The sequence below is a fragment of the Rutidosis leptorrhynchoides genome, chromosome 3, assembly GCF_046630445.1.
Source record: "Rutidosis leptorrhynchoides isolate AG116_Rl617_1_P2 chromosome 3, CSIRO_AGI_Rlap_v1, whole genome shotgun sequence".
NCBI lineage: Eukaryota > Viridiplantae > Streptophyta > Magnoliopsida > Asterales > Asteraceae > Rutidosis > Rutidosis leptorrhynchoides.
This window is the reverse complement of record NC_092335.1, coordinates 152107760-152122701: the sequence shown is the minus strand read 5'-3', so window position 1 is coordinate 152122701 and position 14942 is coordinate 152107760. Positions and strand designations below refer to the sequence as shown.

The 14942-nt window shown below is 35.3% G+C and overlaps 1 protein-coding gene across 1 annotated transcript; it reads right to left on the bottom strand.

Annotated features, from left to right (window-relative positions):
- Window positions 1–3098: 3098 nt before the first annotated feature.
- On the bottom strand, window positions 3099–4768 carry LOC139896913 (uncharacterized). The gene is made up of 3 exons (XM_071879549.1): window positions 4568–4768; window positions 4388–4469; window positions 3099–3488 (listed from the first exon to the last, which is right to left on the bottom strand). Exons 1-3 carry the CDS (start codon window positions 4682–4684, stop codon window positions 3310–3312), a joined length of 378 nt encoding a protein of 125 aa, XP_071735650.1. The 5' UTR covers window positions 4685–4768; the 3' UTR covers window positions 3099–3309.
- Between the last annotated feature and the right edge of the window lie 10174 nt (window positions 4769–14942).

The following is a 14942-nucleotide window of genomic DNA, read 5'->3' as shown; positions in this document are numbered from 1 at the left end:
ATAATAATATAGATATGGATAGTCAATTTTGGTGTATACATATAGTCAATTTTGGTACACAAAGTATGTATTTTTATATTGAGATTTTAGGCTATAAATACTCATGAATGCAAGCATTAAACTTGCACCATTTCTCACACTTACAAAGTGTTTCTTTCTTTCTCTCCATTATCATCTTTGTTCTTACACTTCATTATTAGTATTCTAAATCAAGAATCAAATCACTAAAGGTAGTTATAAGCCTACTGAATTATAACATCAAGAATCAAACCACTAAAGGTAGTTATAAGCCTACTGAATTATAACACATGTTAACTTGTATACTAATATCACTTATTGTTATATAAATTATAAGTACTTCACACTCACATTATTTTTCTACTCGATCTCAAAATAATTAGTGATATGAACCTTTGTAGTGGGCCAATAAACCATTATAATATTATGATGAATGAGTGATATGAAATACGGTGGTGTCATGGTTAAAATTGAATGGTGTCACTCATTTAAAGGCCTAAAAAGTATACATAACAAACTCAAATTCAGTGGTGTCACTTGCACCCCCTTATTTGCATGTGGCTCCGCCATTGTTAACGATGATGTCGTTGAAGCGCAATTCGAGTCGAACTAAAAGGTATAACCCGTCAAAGATTTAAATGTTATTTTAAATTAACAATATATGTGCATCTCTGCGGGTGGAGAAAAATATAAAGGAAAAAAAAAATTGTTACAACGGGTAGAGAAAAATATAAAGGAAACAATCGGTACTATTCATATTTTTTGCCTAGTAGATATTTGTTGCTGCTAATTATAAAGAAACCATCGGTACTATTCATATTTTTTGTCTGGTAGATATTTGCTGCGAGTGAAGAAAAATATAAAGGAAACCAAAAAAGAAAAAAATGAGAAAAAAAACTGTTACAAAAAAAAAAAAATTGCTACAGTACTGTGAATATTACTGTTCACCGCGTTTCGCTATAGAATTGTCAACTTTTATAAATTTAACGCAAATCAACGTGTATGAAAAGTACCTCAAATATTTAACGTTTTTTAAAAAGCGTCCGTTTTGCGTATAGCTAGTGACATTGTGTTCTTAAAATTATTTCGAGTTTAACGATGGTGTCGGAAAAATTTAACTCGTTGCGAGCGAGAAGATATGACCCGTTGAATATTTGGGTGGAGTTTATTTAAGATTTTTTATAAAAATAGTTATTTGACACTTTACCCTCCGTTTGGGGGGTCGATTTGAATTTTTCAAAAAAGTGTGAGGGAGTTGTTGAAAAAATGAAATTTAGTTAAAATTAAAAAAAAATGGTAAAAAATCAAAAATACCTCTAGTTACTTTTCATAACTTTTGTCTATTAGTTAATATGTAAATTCGATGAATAGGAGCATAGGGCTACATTTAATTCAATTTAGGCTTTATGTGTACGTATTGAAATCCAATTGCAACTCATCATATACTTAATGCCTTAATTTTCATACTTTCATTGATTTAATTAAAAGTCTAGGGCATTTAATTTTCTTTATTTGTATAAGGTTGATGAATCTTCCTGAATGTGTATTTGATTAAAATTCTAGCTCTAGGGCATTTAACTTTCTTAATTTTCTTTATCTTCAGTTGCTATCATGTAATAGATTTGTACAGCTAGTTTGGTTCTACATGCCCTTAATTACTATTGCTATATGTAAATGTTAGACCATTTGTATTGGTAGTTCGTGTTGTGGGTTCGTGTTGCGTACTTTTTGCACTTTTTTTATGACTAGGACGTGTTGTGAGATTGAGTGGAGTAGTGGTGGTGTTGGATGTTGGTGTGGGTTAGGAGTATTGTGATGATGTGTCAAAATATAATTGGATAAATATTAAAAAGGGGATAAAATAATATTTTTATAATAATAAAAAATTATTAAACTACAAGCAACGTCCGTTGGTGATCCCGTTGGACCAGCTCAAACGCCACGAAAAATGGAAACGGCAACGCCGCGATACAGCTTCTGTCCGGCGTTTTTGGGGTGCCACATAGGCTACAACGGGGTTGTAGCGGTGCCGATACAAATAGCCTTAATGCTACTATTGCTACATGTAACTTTTTGTAATTTTTCCGTTCATATCGATCTCGCCCTCGGGATAAAAAATTTCAAGTTCCGCCACTGAGTATCATATTACATATTACATATTACATATTAGTATTGTTTTGTTAACATAAATCTTCTGTAATGCAAGTATTATTGTATGCTACTAACTAATTTGATAAGAGTTCAAATTTTTTGTTTTTTATAATTTACGCTTGTAACCGAAATCGAACGGAATTTAAATTCGGTTTTTGGTTTGATTCGGTTTTGAATATGAATTCGATTTTCAGTTTGGTTTTGATAAAAAAAATTTAACAACCGAATCGATGAACACCATTAGTTATATTCTAACTTCAGACACGAAGAACGGTTTAGCTACGAGAGGAAACCAAAGATTTTTCTACTATAAATTTCGTTCAAAGTGTTACATGAGACTTGAGTTACAATTTATAAGAGTAAACACATTAAGGAAACAAATCGCCTAACTTGCTGCCCAAACCAATTCTCGCGTTTCGCGAGCCGCATCCAAAACGCAAAATTCACATTCCAAATGCGAGATTCTGGCCGCCCTGATTCTTGTTTCTATTTGTTCAAACTCTCCATGTTTCAACAAACTAATCGATACAAACAAGCAAGTGAAATAGACAACTTGGTATGAGTAAACTAAGGTGTCGTTTGTTTTTCGGTATGCAGACATTATTATGTCTTATGTCTGCGTGCTCGCAGACGTTTTTACAGCAGACTGTTTGTTTTTCTAAAGACGTAAGATTAAATAATTTCTTATTCTGTCTGCAATCTGACAGACTTAGAAATGTGATTTTAAGTGCTGCAGACACAATTAAGTTATTTTGCAAACATAAAAACAAACAATATTCAGTATACAGACATTCAGACCACATCTTCTTTACAGACATAGTCCGCAGATCTTCAGACAAAAACTTCTTAAAAAACAAACAACACCTAAAACTCTCAATATCTCAACAAACTAATCAATTTAAACAAGCAAGTGAAATATACAACTCGTTATGAATAAATTATAAGGGGGAGAAAACCACCAATCAAAGAGTTCCAATTAACAAATATTTACACAGAAAAAATTAATAAAATGCTTACGGTACCGGTACATGAATATTATACTAAGTAGCACCTACCAAATAAAACCCTCTTAACAATTTACATTTACATACTTCATATAATACAACAATTTCTTTTTTCGTAACTTATCGAATGATAAAATCAATTAGAAGAGGAGTGGAACATCTTTCTAACCAAAGAAACTTTGTTAGTAGGGTTTTTGTATAATGTTGTAGCTTGAAGTTTGTTTTTAGGCATTTCAGGTGCTCTTGGGTGTCTACGAGTCAAAGTAATCGTTACTTTCTTTTCCAATAAACTGATCTCAACTGACTCTTCCTCACCTGCATTTTATATTTTTTTTTTTATAAAAAGTTAGTATTGATAATTGCTAAAACTTACTGTAATTCAAAATTTAATACATATTTAAAAAGAATTATCAAAATATGTATTTAAAAAGATTATCCAAGATGAAATAATAGATTTTGAAACTTGCATCTAATGGGACCAACATAATTCATTTTCAAAGGTATCCAATGTTGAAAATAAGTGCATAAAACATCGAAGTGTACGACTATCAAGTGTTGATACAGTTCTCATACTTCATTGGACATACTCACATACATATACATATGTTTATGAAATATAAATATTGTTTTGATTTAATTATGTTTATAATATAATATTAATATAAATATATAATATAAATGTTTATAAAATATGGGAGGTAACCTCACACATCACTTTTTGATCCATGTACACTTAATATTAATTATACTTACAATAATAATACAAATTTTAACTCAAATTAATCCGGAGCACAACTGTAAATTTAAAATACAAAAGTGTAGATGAATAAAAAAAATAATGCGTGAGAATCTCATACTAATAGAGTAATAATAATTCTTATAATTTTAAATTAAAAGTTGGAGTATAATTTTAATGAATAAATTAATTAACCGGATACTAGAATGTTTTTATGACCCGAAAATCTATGTGAGTTTTAGGCCCACTCTTAATAAAAAATTACAGTACATCCAATAAGATTCTTAACAACGGCTAAATGTTTCTAGAAAGAAAATACAGGGGATTGAATAAGTCACGTTTAACGGCCATCTAAACCACCGGAATTTAATTTTAATAGAATAGAATCTTTACATTAATAGAAATATTCCGACCAAACTTCCGGTCAAGTTAAGCTGCCGGAAAATCAAAAAAAGTGAAATAATAAGATTAGAAATACCTTCTAATTTGTCAACTATGTTCGCTACTCTATCTTGACACTTTTTGCAACGAAAATCGGCTAAAAGAACTATTTCTTGAACCTGTTTTTTTCAACATAATGAACAAACATAACAAATTAATTAGCTCATTTGATCACATGTTAAAAACAAAGAGATAAAAAGATCAAAGAATTGATTACAAGTGGGAAGGTTAATGATTCAAATGAAGCAAGTGTAGTTGGAACAACGGTCATGTTATTCGCGTTTTCGTGTTCATGCTCCTCTTCATCATCCTCATTTTGATCAACAATAGCCATATCTTTTAAAGTGAGAAAAGATATTAAGAAAAAAGAGAGCTAAAATGATGTATGACAACTTTGGTTATAATGAAAAGGGAAACTCGGCTTTGTGATGCTTTTATGTGTATTGGGGAACCCCACAAGCAAGATAATACATTAGTTAATTGAAAATTAAAATAAAATAAAAAAATCTGGAGAGAGTTGACAAGTATGCTTCCCCACCCACTACATTAGTTGATTCTAATTTTATATATTATTTTTATGCGTTTTATAGCTACTTTTAATTTATACTAATCGATATCTATATTTTTAATGGCAATTTTTAATATATACTATAAATACTATAATACGAGTAATAATATATTACTAGATCGAATTGGGTACATGTATTTTGTTATATTAGTTCAAAAATGTACACCATAAATAAATTAGTTCAATTATAGCAAGTCTTGAAAGATAGGAATTAGTTTAATCAAGTAGTTTGAACATGAGAATCTATGAGGGTGCGGTTGTTATGATGGCTTAAATATTAACTGTAGTTTATTACGGAGTAATTTATGTCTCGTGCTATAGGTATCATGTATCCACAGGACCATCATATTAGCACTTGCTAAAAACTAAAATAATGTTAGTCATGACTCATGATCATCATCGTCAACAAGAAAGTTGCAACTTTTAATCACTTTGGTCATTAACTTTTTATGGTAATTATTTTGATCTAAAGTTGTACGCCATAAAAGTAAAAGAAAAATGCTCTCGTTCTCTCCTCTCTCACCCATTGAACTTCTGACTTTCCGGTAACAATATTCCGGTACATTCTTTCTTGTTTCTGTCTTTTTTATTTTCTCTTTATTGTATTTCCTTTTAGATCTAAAACTATGTTTGCAATCCCTACATCACCCTTTACACCTAGACAACCATCATCTAGCAGATCTCATCCCCAACCCAGCAAACCATATTTCACCAACCACATCAAATATCAACCGAAAAATGTAGGTATTTGGGTCAAAGTGGATCGGAACCGTAAAATACAACCTAATAACGAGCCTATCATGCAGATTCCAAAAACTGATGATTTCCCTTACCTCAGCCGCCCTCTCAATAACCCTAAAATCCCACTAAACCCTAGAATGAACACAGCGAGCAACATGATTTATCAACGATTCAAACAGCAGGAAAATGCAAGAAATCTCATTCACAAATATGGAAACCCTATTACATCAACCCATCTACCACATCCAACCAACAAAAACATCACCTCCTTCCTATTTTTCAACTTCCCTGAAACATGGTCAGCCGCCAACCTTTGGGGATTGTTTAAAAAACACGGGGAACTATCTGAAGTATATATCCCGAACAGGAGACTAAAAAATGGTAAAAGATACGGGTTCGTTCGTTATAAGAATATTCAAGAACACCAGTTGGACACGATGCTTCGTAAACTGAACATGGTGGAGGCCGATGGAATGCTCCTTGTTGTGTACAAAGCCCATGACCGTAACCCCCCATCTCCCCCTAACCCTAACACCTAACACTATTCACAGAACACCAACCAACCCCCAATCACGAAGCCATCACCCATACCATCCAAGGTCACTGATAATCGAAAATTTTCTGATGTAATCCATAACAAAAGCAATGTAGTTACATCTGGTCACACAAAAGAATTCTCAGTTAACATCCCAACAGATGAAAAACTATTGGATATTTTAGGACATGCTGTAATCGGGGTAATTAAAGACATTGAACATCTCGAGTACTTCAACGAAATTTGTAAATCGGAAAACCTCATCGGCTTCGAATCTAAATACCTTGGAGGAAAAGAAATCATGCTCATCTACGAGGATAAAAGATTAGCCCTTGAAATGCTAATCGACAAAAAAAACCCACTTTGGAATTGGCTAGACGACATTCGACCCTGGGATCCGGAAGAATATGCTACATCGGGCAGATTAGTTTGGATCGACATCAAGGGTGTTCCCATTACATGTTGGTCTACTTCAACTTTTAGTAAAATTGCAAATTGCTGGGGCGAGGTTATTAAACTTCAAAACTGTTCCATCGAAGAGAATGGTTCGCAGGATCTTTCAATGGGCAAGGCATTAATCAAAACAAATTATTTTGCCTCCATAAACGGCCTTGTTCATATTCATCATGACAATAAGATCACTCGTGCTTACGTATATGAAAATAATAATCAAACTATCGAGTTTAACTCAACAGAAACTGAATCATCTGAGTGGGACGATGATGATCTTACGGATGACTGCTTTTCCGACGAGGAATCATGTATGGATGGGGATCAACAAACTGATGATCATGAACCTAAAAATTTCGACAACCTGAATTCTGGTTCCATTAACGACAACGACCACCTGGAGCATCGAAAAATTCACCAGGTCCACGACGACCCTTCAGTTTCTTCAAAACGCATGGAAACCACCTCGTTCCCTTCCAACAACATTAATTGCCCATTTAATGGATACAGTTGTGATCAAGGAAACCTAAATAATTCACACGTTTCAGATACCCAAAACATTGATAACCTACACAATTCCCCAAACCCCAACATTCAAACCGAACCTTTATCCCCAACAACCAGTATACCACACAGGCCCAACTCCACAAAACCCAATCTCCCAATAAGCCCAATACAGATCATTAACAGTTTGATAGCTGAACAGCCCAAGAACATGCCTCAAACACCTCATCACGAGCCCAATGCAAACACCAATACCCAAGAACCTACACAGCCTGTTTCTGAATCACCCACTAGCGACTCTACTCCATTCTGCTCAAATGATCCTACCCAATCAAATAACCCGTCGAATGCTCCACTAGAAGTGGATACTACTGTCCCTTTTTGCCATGATACAACCAGTAATAACAACACGAATACCACCCCTTCCCAGCCTCCTAAAACATGTACTAACGATGAGCCCGACATACTGTCCAACCCCACCATTGCTACAATCAAAACAAAAGGAAAAGTCAACAAAAAACCTATAAGTCAATGTAAAACATCCTCGAATATCCTCAGCTATGACAGCAATTTTTTCAAGAAAAAGTCGCATGATAACCCCTTACCAAACCCCCATCCGATATCGCCTCAACCAACTAAACCACCTGCCCCAACTAATAGGAAAGCCCCACGATCCAAATTTATGTATATCAAACAATGCGCAAGAAGCGGGCAAAAGCTGAAACTATCACACCTCACTCGTAAGACGACCTCTTCTTCAAAAACCTCGGGTAACACAACTAAAAAAGGAATGACCTATTCAAGAGTGAACTCTACCAGCTCCCTCAACACCAACGATTTTGGTCGGGGTCTGGGAATCCACTGGACCGCTGATCAATGATCACCCACTCCTCCATTCGTTTGTAAGTTTTTCTAATGTCTTGCATTTCTCTTAATATTCGGGGCGTGGGACAATCGGGTAAAATTAAATGGCTTAAAAAAATATGTAACGAGGAAAATCCGGTTATCCTAGGACTACAAGAAACCAAATGTGCTCAAGCACCTGACTCTTTAATCGAATCCTTTTGGCATAGCTCAAACCTTACGTTCGTTCAAAAAGACGCAATAGGTGCATCAGGAGGCTTACTTTTAATTTGGGACCCTGCCACTTTTTTATTCGAACAAGCCTTAGAAGGGGAATTCTTTATTGCCATTAAAGGAAAATGGGCGGGTTACGATACTGACATGGCATTTGTAAATGTATATGGGCCACACTCTCACCAGAAAAAACTCAAGTTTTGGACTGAACTATCTACCCTAACCAACCACATTAATGTCCCCCACATAATCTTTGGCGATTTTAATGAAGTTAGATCCAAATCCGAACGCCTCAACTGTATCTTTAAACAAACCTGGGCTGACAATTTTAACAACTTCATAAATAGTGCTAATCTCATCGACCTCCCACTTGGTGGTAAAAAATTCACCCGCATTTGCATCAACAAATTGAAATTCAGCAAACTTGACCGTTTTCTTGTCTCCGAAAGTGTCCTTAAATTGTGGCCAGACATCTCCTCAAAAACCCTAGATAGAGACCTCTCCGACCACTGCCCGATTATTCTCAAAAACTCATTCGTTGATTTCGGTCCAAAACCTACGCGCGTCTTTAATACTTGGTTAAACCTAGAAAATGCTGACGAAATTGTAAAAACTACATGGCTCCTCCCTGTAGCTGGTAACCGTCCTGACTGTATCTTTCGGAACAAACTAAAAAACGTTAAAATCGAACTTAAAAAATGTAGCCAACAGTTAAGTAACCTTGACAACGAAATTAAAATGCACTTGAACGCCTCCAATGATTGGGAAAAAATCGCAGAATCTAGACCACTTACGGAATCCGAAAGAAATACTTGGATAAATGATATAATACAACACTTTGAAAAAGAAAAAAAGAAGACTAATATGCTTAAACAAAAGGCACGCATTAAATGGAACCTCGAAGGTGATGAAAATTCCAAATACTTCCATAATTATATTAAAAGACGTTCAAACAAAAACAACATCCGAGGTATATCACTAAATGGATCATGGTCGGAGGAACCCAACATAATAAAAAATGAAGCACTCAAATACTTTGAAACACTTTTCACATCCAAAAAACTAAAAGGAACCTGCCCTTTCGAAAATGATCCTCACCGCTCCTATATATCCCCCTCAGATAATCTCCTTCTTGAAGCTCGATTCTCCGAAAATGAAGTATGGGATGCACTTCATGATTGTGATAGCTCAAAGGCCCCCAGGCCTGATGGCTTCAACATGAAATTCTTCAAAAAATATTGGTGGTTGATTAAAGAGGACCTCATTAATGCACTAGAATGGTTTTGGTGTAACACCGAAATATCTAAGGGATGCAACGCCTCTTTCTTCACACTAATCCCTAAGAAAGCCAACCCAATCGGATTTAATGAATATCGACCAATCTGTCTAATCGGAAGCTACTATAAAATCCTCACCAAAATTCTCGCAAACCGCATCTCAAAAGTAATACACAAGATAATTGGCATCGAACAAACCGCATTCCTAAAAGGACGAAATATCCTAGATAGTGTCTTGATCGCAAATGAAATAATTGACGAACTCAAAAGGAAAAAGCAAAAAGGTCTCATTTTCAAAGTTGACTTCGAGAAAGCTTTTGATTGCATAGAATGGGACTTCCTTTTCGACACTATGAGGTACATGGGTTTCGGCACCAAATGGGTCAACTTTATCCGAGCTTGTCTCTCTTCTTCTTCCATCTCCATCCTTATTAATGGATCCCCGACTAGGGAATTCTTCCCCGGAAGGGGAATCCGCCAAGGAGACCCCATCTCTCCTTTTCTCTTCATCATTGCTGCTGAAGGTCTCAACATCCTCACCAAGCGGGCAATCGCAAATGATCAACTCCATGGTATTAGCGTTGGCCATGACAAGATTGTGGTATCCCATCTCCAATATGCGGATGACATGATCTTTTTTGGTGAATGGAGCAAACGAAACGCAAAGAACATCTCTAAATTACTAAAATGCTTCGAAAACATATCCGGTCTAAAAGTAAATCTTAAAAAAAGTAATCTCTATGGAATTGGGGTCCCAAAAAAGGATGTAGAGGATATGGCTAAGTGCATTGACTGCTCGCCCGGCTCAACTCCTTTCACATACCTGGGACTTCCCATCGGCACTCCTTCTACAAAAGCTTCCACATGGCAGCCTATCATCGAAAAATTCGATAAACGTCTCTCTGACTGGAAAGCGAAATCAGTTTCATTTGGTGGTCGTCTAACCTTAATCAAATCAGTTCTCACTAGTATTCCTTTGTATTATTTTTCCCTATTCCATGCACCCACTAAAATAATTAACACACTAGAAACAAAACGAAGAAATTTTTTTTGGGGAGGGTCGGAAGCGGATAATAAAATAAGTTGGATCAAATGGGAACATATCCTCTTACCATATGAAAAAGGCGGGTTAAACATCGGGTCTCTAATTAATAAAAACACCTCCCTACTATGCAAATGGTGGTGGAGATTTTTTAATGAAAAGAATGCGCTGTGGGTTAAAATCATATCGAGCATTTATGGGGAGGGGGGGTTAACTCTAACGTTTTATCTAGAAATGTTGCAGGTCGCACAATTTGGAATGAAATCATCAAGGCAGGTCAAATTGCAGATAATTGCGGAGCTAACTTCACCAACTCAATTTCTAAAGTCATTGGAGACGGATCCAGCACCAAATTTTGGCATGATAACTGGTGCGGAACAGATAAATTTTGTAATCAATTTCGAAGGTTATATATGCTCGAATCCAACAAAAGTGTCTCGGTAGCGGATTGACTCAAGCCAAACAACCCGGCATCAATCACTTCATGGAATTGGACTAGACCACCTAATGGACGTAATCTCACCGAATTAGAAGAACTACAGAATCTTGTTGCAACCATCACCCTCTCCGATAAGCCCGATACTTGGAAATGGAAATTAGATCAAACCGGAATTTTTACAACAAAAGCATTAGCCTCAATTCTCGATAACCTAAGACTCAACACACCGGCAACCATCATTAAAACACCTAGAAACAAACTCATACCCCAAAAAATTAACATCTTCATTTGGAGAGTTCTGCACGGAAGAATCCCGACCCGTGTAGAGCTTGACAAAAGAGGCGTCGATCTTGACTCAATCCTATGTCCACTATGCAACTTACACAGAGAATCTATCGAACACATACTATTCCATTGTTCGAAATCATCCAACGTTTGGAAAGCAATTCTACAATGGTGGAACCTCCCGGATAACACCTTCTCCAATCTTACAGACGTAACCTCAAACAATCAACCACTCAACACATCGAAAAATGGTTCTTACACTTGGCAAGCCATTAAATGGGCCTCCACTTACATCATCTGGAAATTCCGAAATCTCAAGGTCTTTAGTAAAAAAGAATGGTGTGTTGCCACAATACTATCCGAAATCCAGACTCAATCATTCGCATGGATATCCAAAAGATTCAAAAAGTCAATACTCATGTGGCAACAATGGCTAGTCAATCCTCTCTTTTACATCTCTCCAAACCACCAGAGATCTGGCATCGGTTAATCGATATCATAAGTCCTATCCGATAAAGCACTCATGGCTTGGTTCCCCCATTCACACTTGGTTAAATGGGTAGGGTCAGCCAACTTTGTCATCGCAATTACGGTACTGTATGGCTGCCTCTTCTCAGCTTGTCGTTTCAAGTTCCGTGGTGTTAATGGCCTCCTTGCCCATGAAATTGTATATATCTATTCGGTGCATTATAATATTTTGTATAGATTATAGGGCTTTTGTAAACTCTCCGTTATATTAATAAAATTTTTGCTTGCTTTTCAAAAAAAAAAAAGTTGTACGCCATAAAACGTTATTTGATCCAAAAACTGATTCCGCCATTCTCCCACGAAATATGTACGTAACTCTTCATTAATAATACTCCATCCCTCCCATATTGATAACTCACTAATTTTCTTTTAATGTCCCAAATTAATAGTTCACTTCTATAAATAGATAAGAATAATAAGTTAGTTTTCCTTTATGTCCTTAACTTTTGCGTATAAGACAAAAAGATAAGTAAAAAGTAAGGGGTAACACTGTAAAGTAAAGAAAAAGTACATGTGATAGTAATTTTTTCTTAAACTGTGTATTTTTTGTCTGTGACCTATTAATATGAGACGGAGGGAGTAGATCGTACGGGCTAGTTTCAACGTCCATAGCTACTCAGTGATTCATGACTTAAAGAATGAGCTTTAAAATGTATCTTGTTGCTCCGTGATGAGTTGTGAATCTTAATGTTTTGTACTCCTAGATTCCCTAGGAAGTGTCCATTTTATATTTTGCAAGTCTTTGTTTTGCAACATTGGCTTCAAATATATATATGTGTAATGATACACATATTTGCATGTCTATGAAGAATACATGTAAATCCTAATATATGTACTAGATACTACAATATCTATATGCTAATAACAAAACAAGGGTATAGCCGCGCTTTCTATGCGCCTATACATTAGATGTGTTCCTTTTTGACTTGGTCTTTCGTTTGCCTTGTCAATCAAGTAGACGATAAGATAAAACCTTTATTCGATTTCCTTAATTAAAGCGGGTTGGTTACGGAATGAATTACGATTATATGGGGATAAAATTTTATTCAAACCCTAATTACTAGTCTATATAAATGACTCTAAAACCCTAAGAGTTATCACGTTTTGTATGTAACATAGCATACTACGTTGGAAGAATAAACATTCTTGCAATCATCTCATTCATCTAAGACTTTCAGGTATGTTCCACGAACTATGAATCATTCATGTCTTATGACCACTTAACCTGGTATGCTAGGTTGCTGGTGGACTTACGTTTAGCCACCATGTTGGAATCATTCTGATTACAGTGCGGGTTATCCATGACCCCGTAAAAATATTATTGATCAATGTATTGGTGTTATATGATATTTAATGAAAATCTTTTGATAAAATTCAGTTTTAAATGTGTTTCTATCGAAATAACTATCATTAGGTCATACATTACACATGATAGACAAAAATTTAAGTCAAAAATTAATAAAAAGTACCTTTAAAATTTTAAAATCAGACGGATAATATAGAGAGATTATTATCACATTAAAATGAGTAATTTACAACATTTTATCACATTTTTTTAATAAGTAATTTTTTTTAGAACGGCAGAAATAAATAAAACTAACAAGACGCTAGAAAAAGATTACAAAATGTTCAAAGGAAATTGAAGCAAAACATTCCAATCGATCTTAGCTACCTTATATCTAGAGGATAACCAATCAAAAGCCGTAACAACAATGTGGTCTAAAATATGACATTTCTTAAATAAACTGGAGTTGAAGACAATATCGTTCCTGAGCCTCCAAATAGACCAAAGTGTCGCGATACAAATGTAGTGAATACCAAATTAATTGCTTTATAAAAGTCCTTGACATTAAATTACCGAGTAATTTGGTTATCTTGATGTCACACTGTGACGCCCCATACAAAACCATCGTGTACGATTCGTCAACAACAGGATCTTCACACGACCAAACACTATATGCTGTTTGAAAACCAGTTTGCATTCATAAAAAGATAGCGTTTTACAAAAGATAGCGTGCATCCTACGAATAGGAACATAAACATAAGTATTTGACCCTATGGTCGTTACAAAGCCATTGTTTGAAATTAACATAAACTACGAATGCAAAAGAAAAGTTCCATGATTGAGACATCTCTAGTAATGCAGCGGATAACTAATACGGCAGGTCCTTAACAGTAATTCAATAATAGCATGACTTCAAGTCTAACAGCGGAAGCAATAAACCTCTAGGCACCTGAGAAATACATGCTTAAAAGTCAACACGAATGTTGGTGAGCTATAGTTTAAGTTGTAATAGTAACGTAAGATAGGCCACGAGATTTCAGTGCTGCAAACAGCGTATCAAAACAGTATGAAGAGTATATGTATAACCGTGGGCACCCGGTAACTAGACTTAACGTTTATAACTCCCTGAAAGCACACTTGGCGAGTGCGTATGTTCACGAAGTATTAAACACCCGTTAAATGCTAGCGCGACTAGCCCGAGTGGGGATGTCAAACCCTATGGATCCATATCTAAGATTCGCGTTCACCGGTTCAAAAACCAATGACTAAACGTTACCGTGCTAAAGGGAATGTTTATGCCGTTGTATAACCCACACACATATAAAGTTAAAGTACTCGTGCCTAGTATGTAAAACGTAAAAAGCGCATGTATTCTCAGTCCTAAAAATAGTAAAAGTGGTAAAAAGGGATGCTATAACTCACAGTGATAAAAGCGGTAAAGTCGGTAATGAAAGTACACAAGTAGTAAGTCGGTCCGAAAGGTAGTTGTAGTGACCCGAACTTTTCCATGTTTATATATATTAATTGAGATTGATATTTACATGATTAAATGTTTCCAACATGTTAAGCAATCAAACTTGTTAAGACTTGATTAATTGAAATATGTTTCATATAGACAATTGATCACCCAAGTTGACCGGCGATTCACGAACGTTAAAACTTGTAAAAACGACATGACGATATATATATGGAGATACATATGGTTAACATGAGATTATGATAAGTAAGTATCTCCATAAGTATATTAACAATGAGTTATATACATATAAACAAGACTACTAACTTAAGGATTTCGAAACGAGACATATATGTAACGATTATCGTTGTAACGACATTTAAATGTATATATATCATATTAAGA

Coding starts and splice junctions, on each gene's coding strand:
- LOC139896913 (XM_071879549.1), bottom strand. CDS start 4,684: ATGGCTATTGTTGATCAAAATGAGGATGATGAAGAGGAGCATGAACAC. Junction 4,470..4,567: donor AATCATTAACCTTCCCACTT/GTAATCAATTCT, acceptor TGAAAAAAACAG/GTTCAAGAAATAGTTCTTTT. Junction 3,489..4,387: donor CATAGTTGACAAATTAGAAG/GTATTTCTAATC, acceptor TATAAAATGCAG/GTGAGGAAGAGTCAGTTGAG.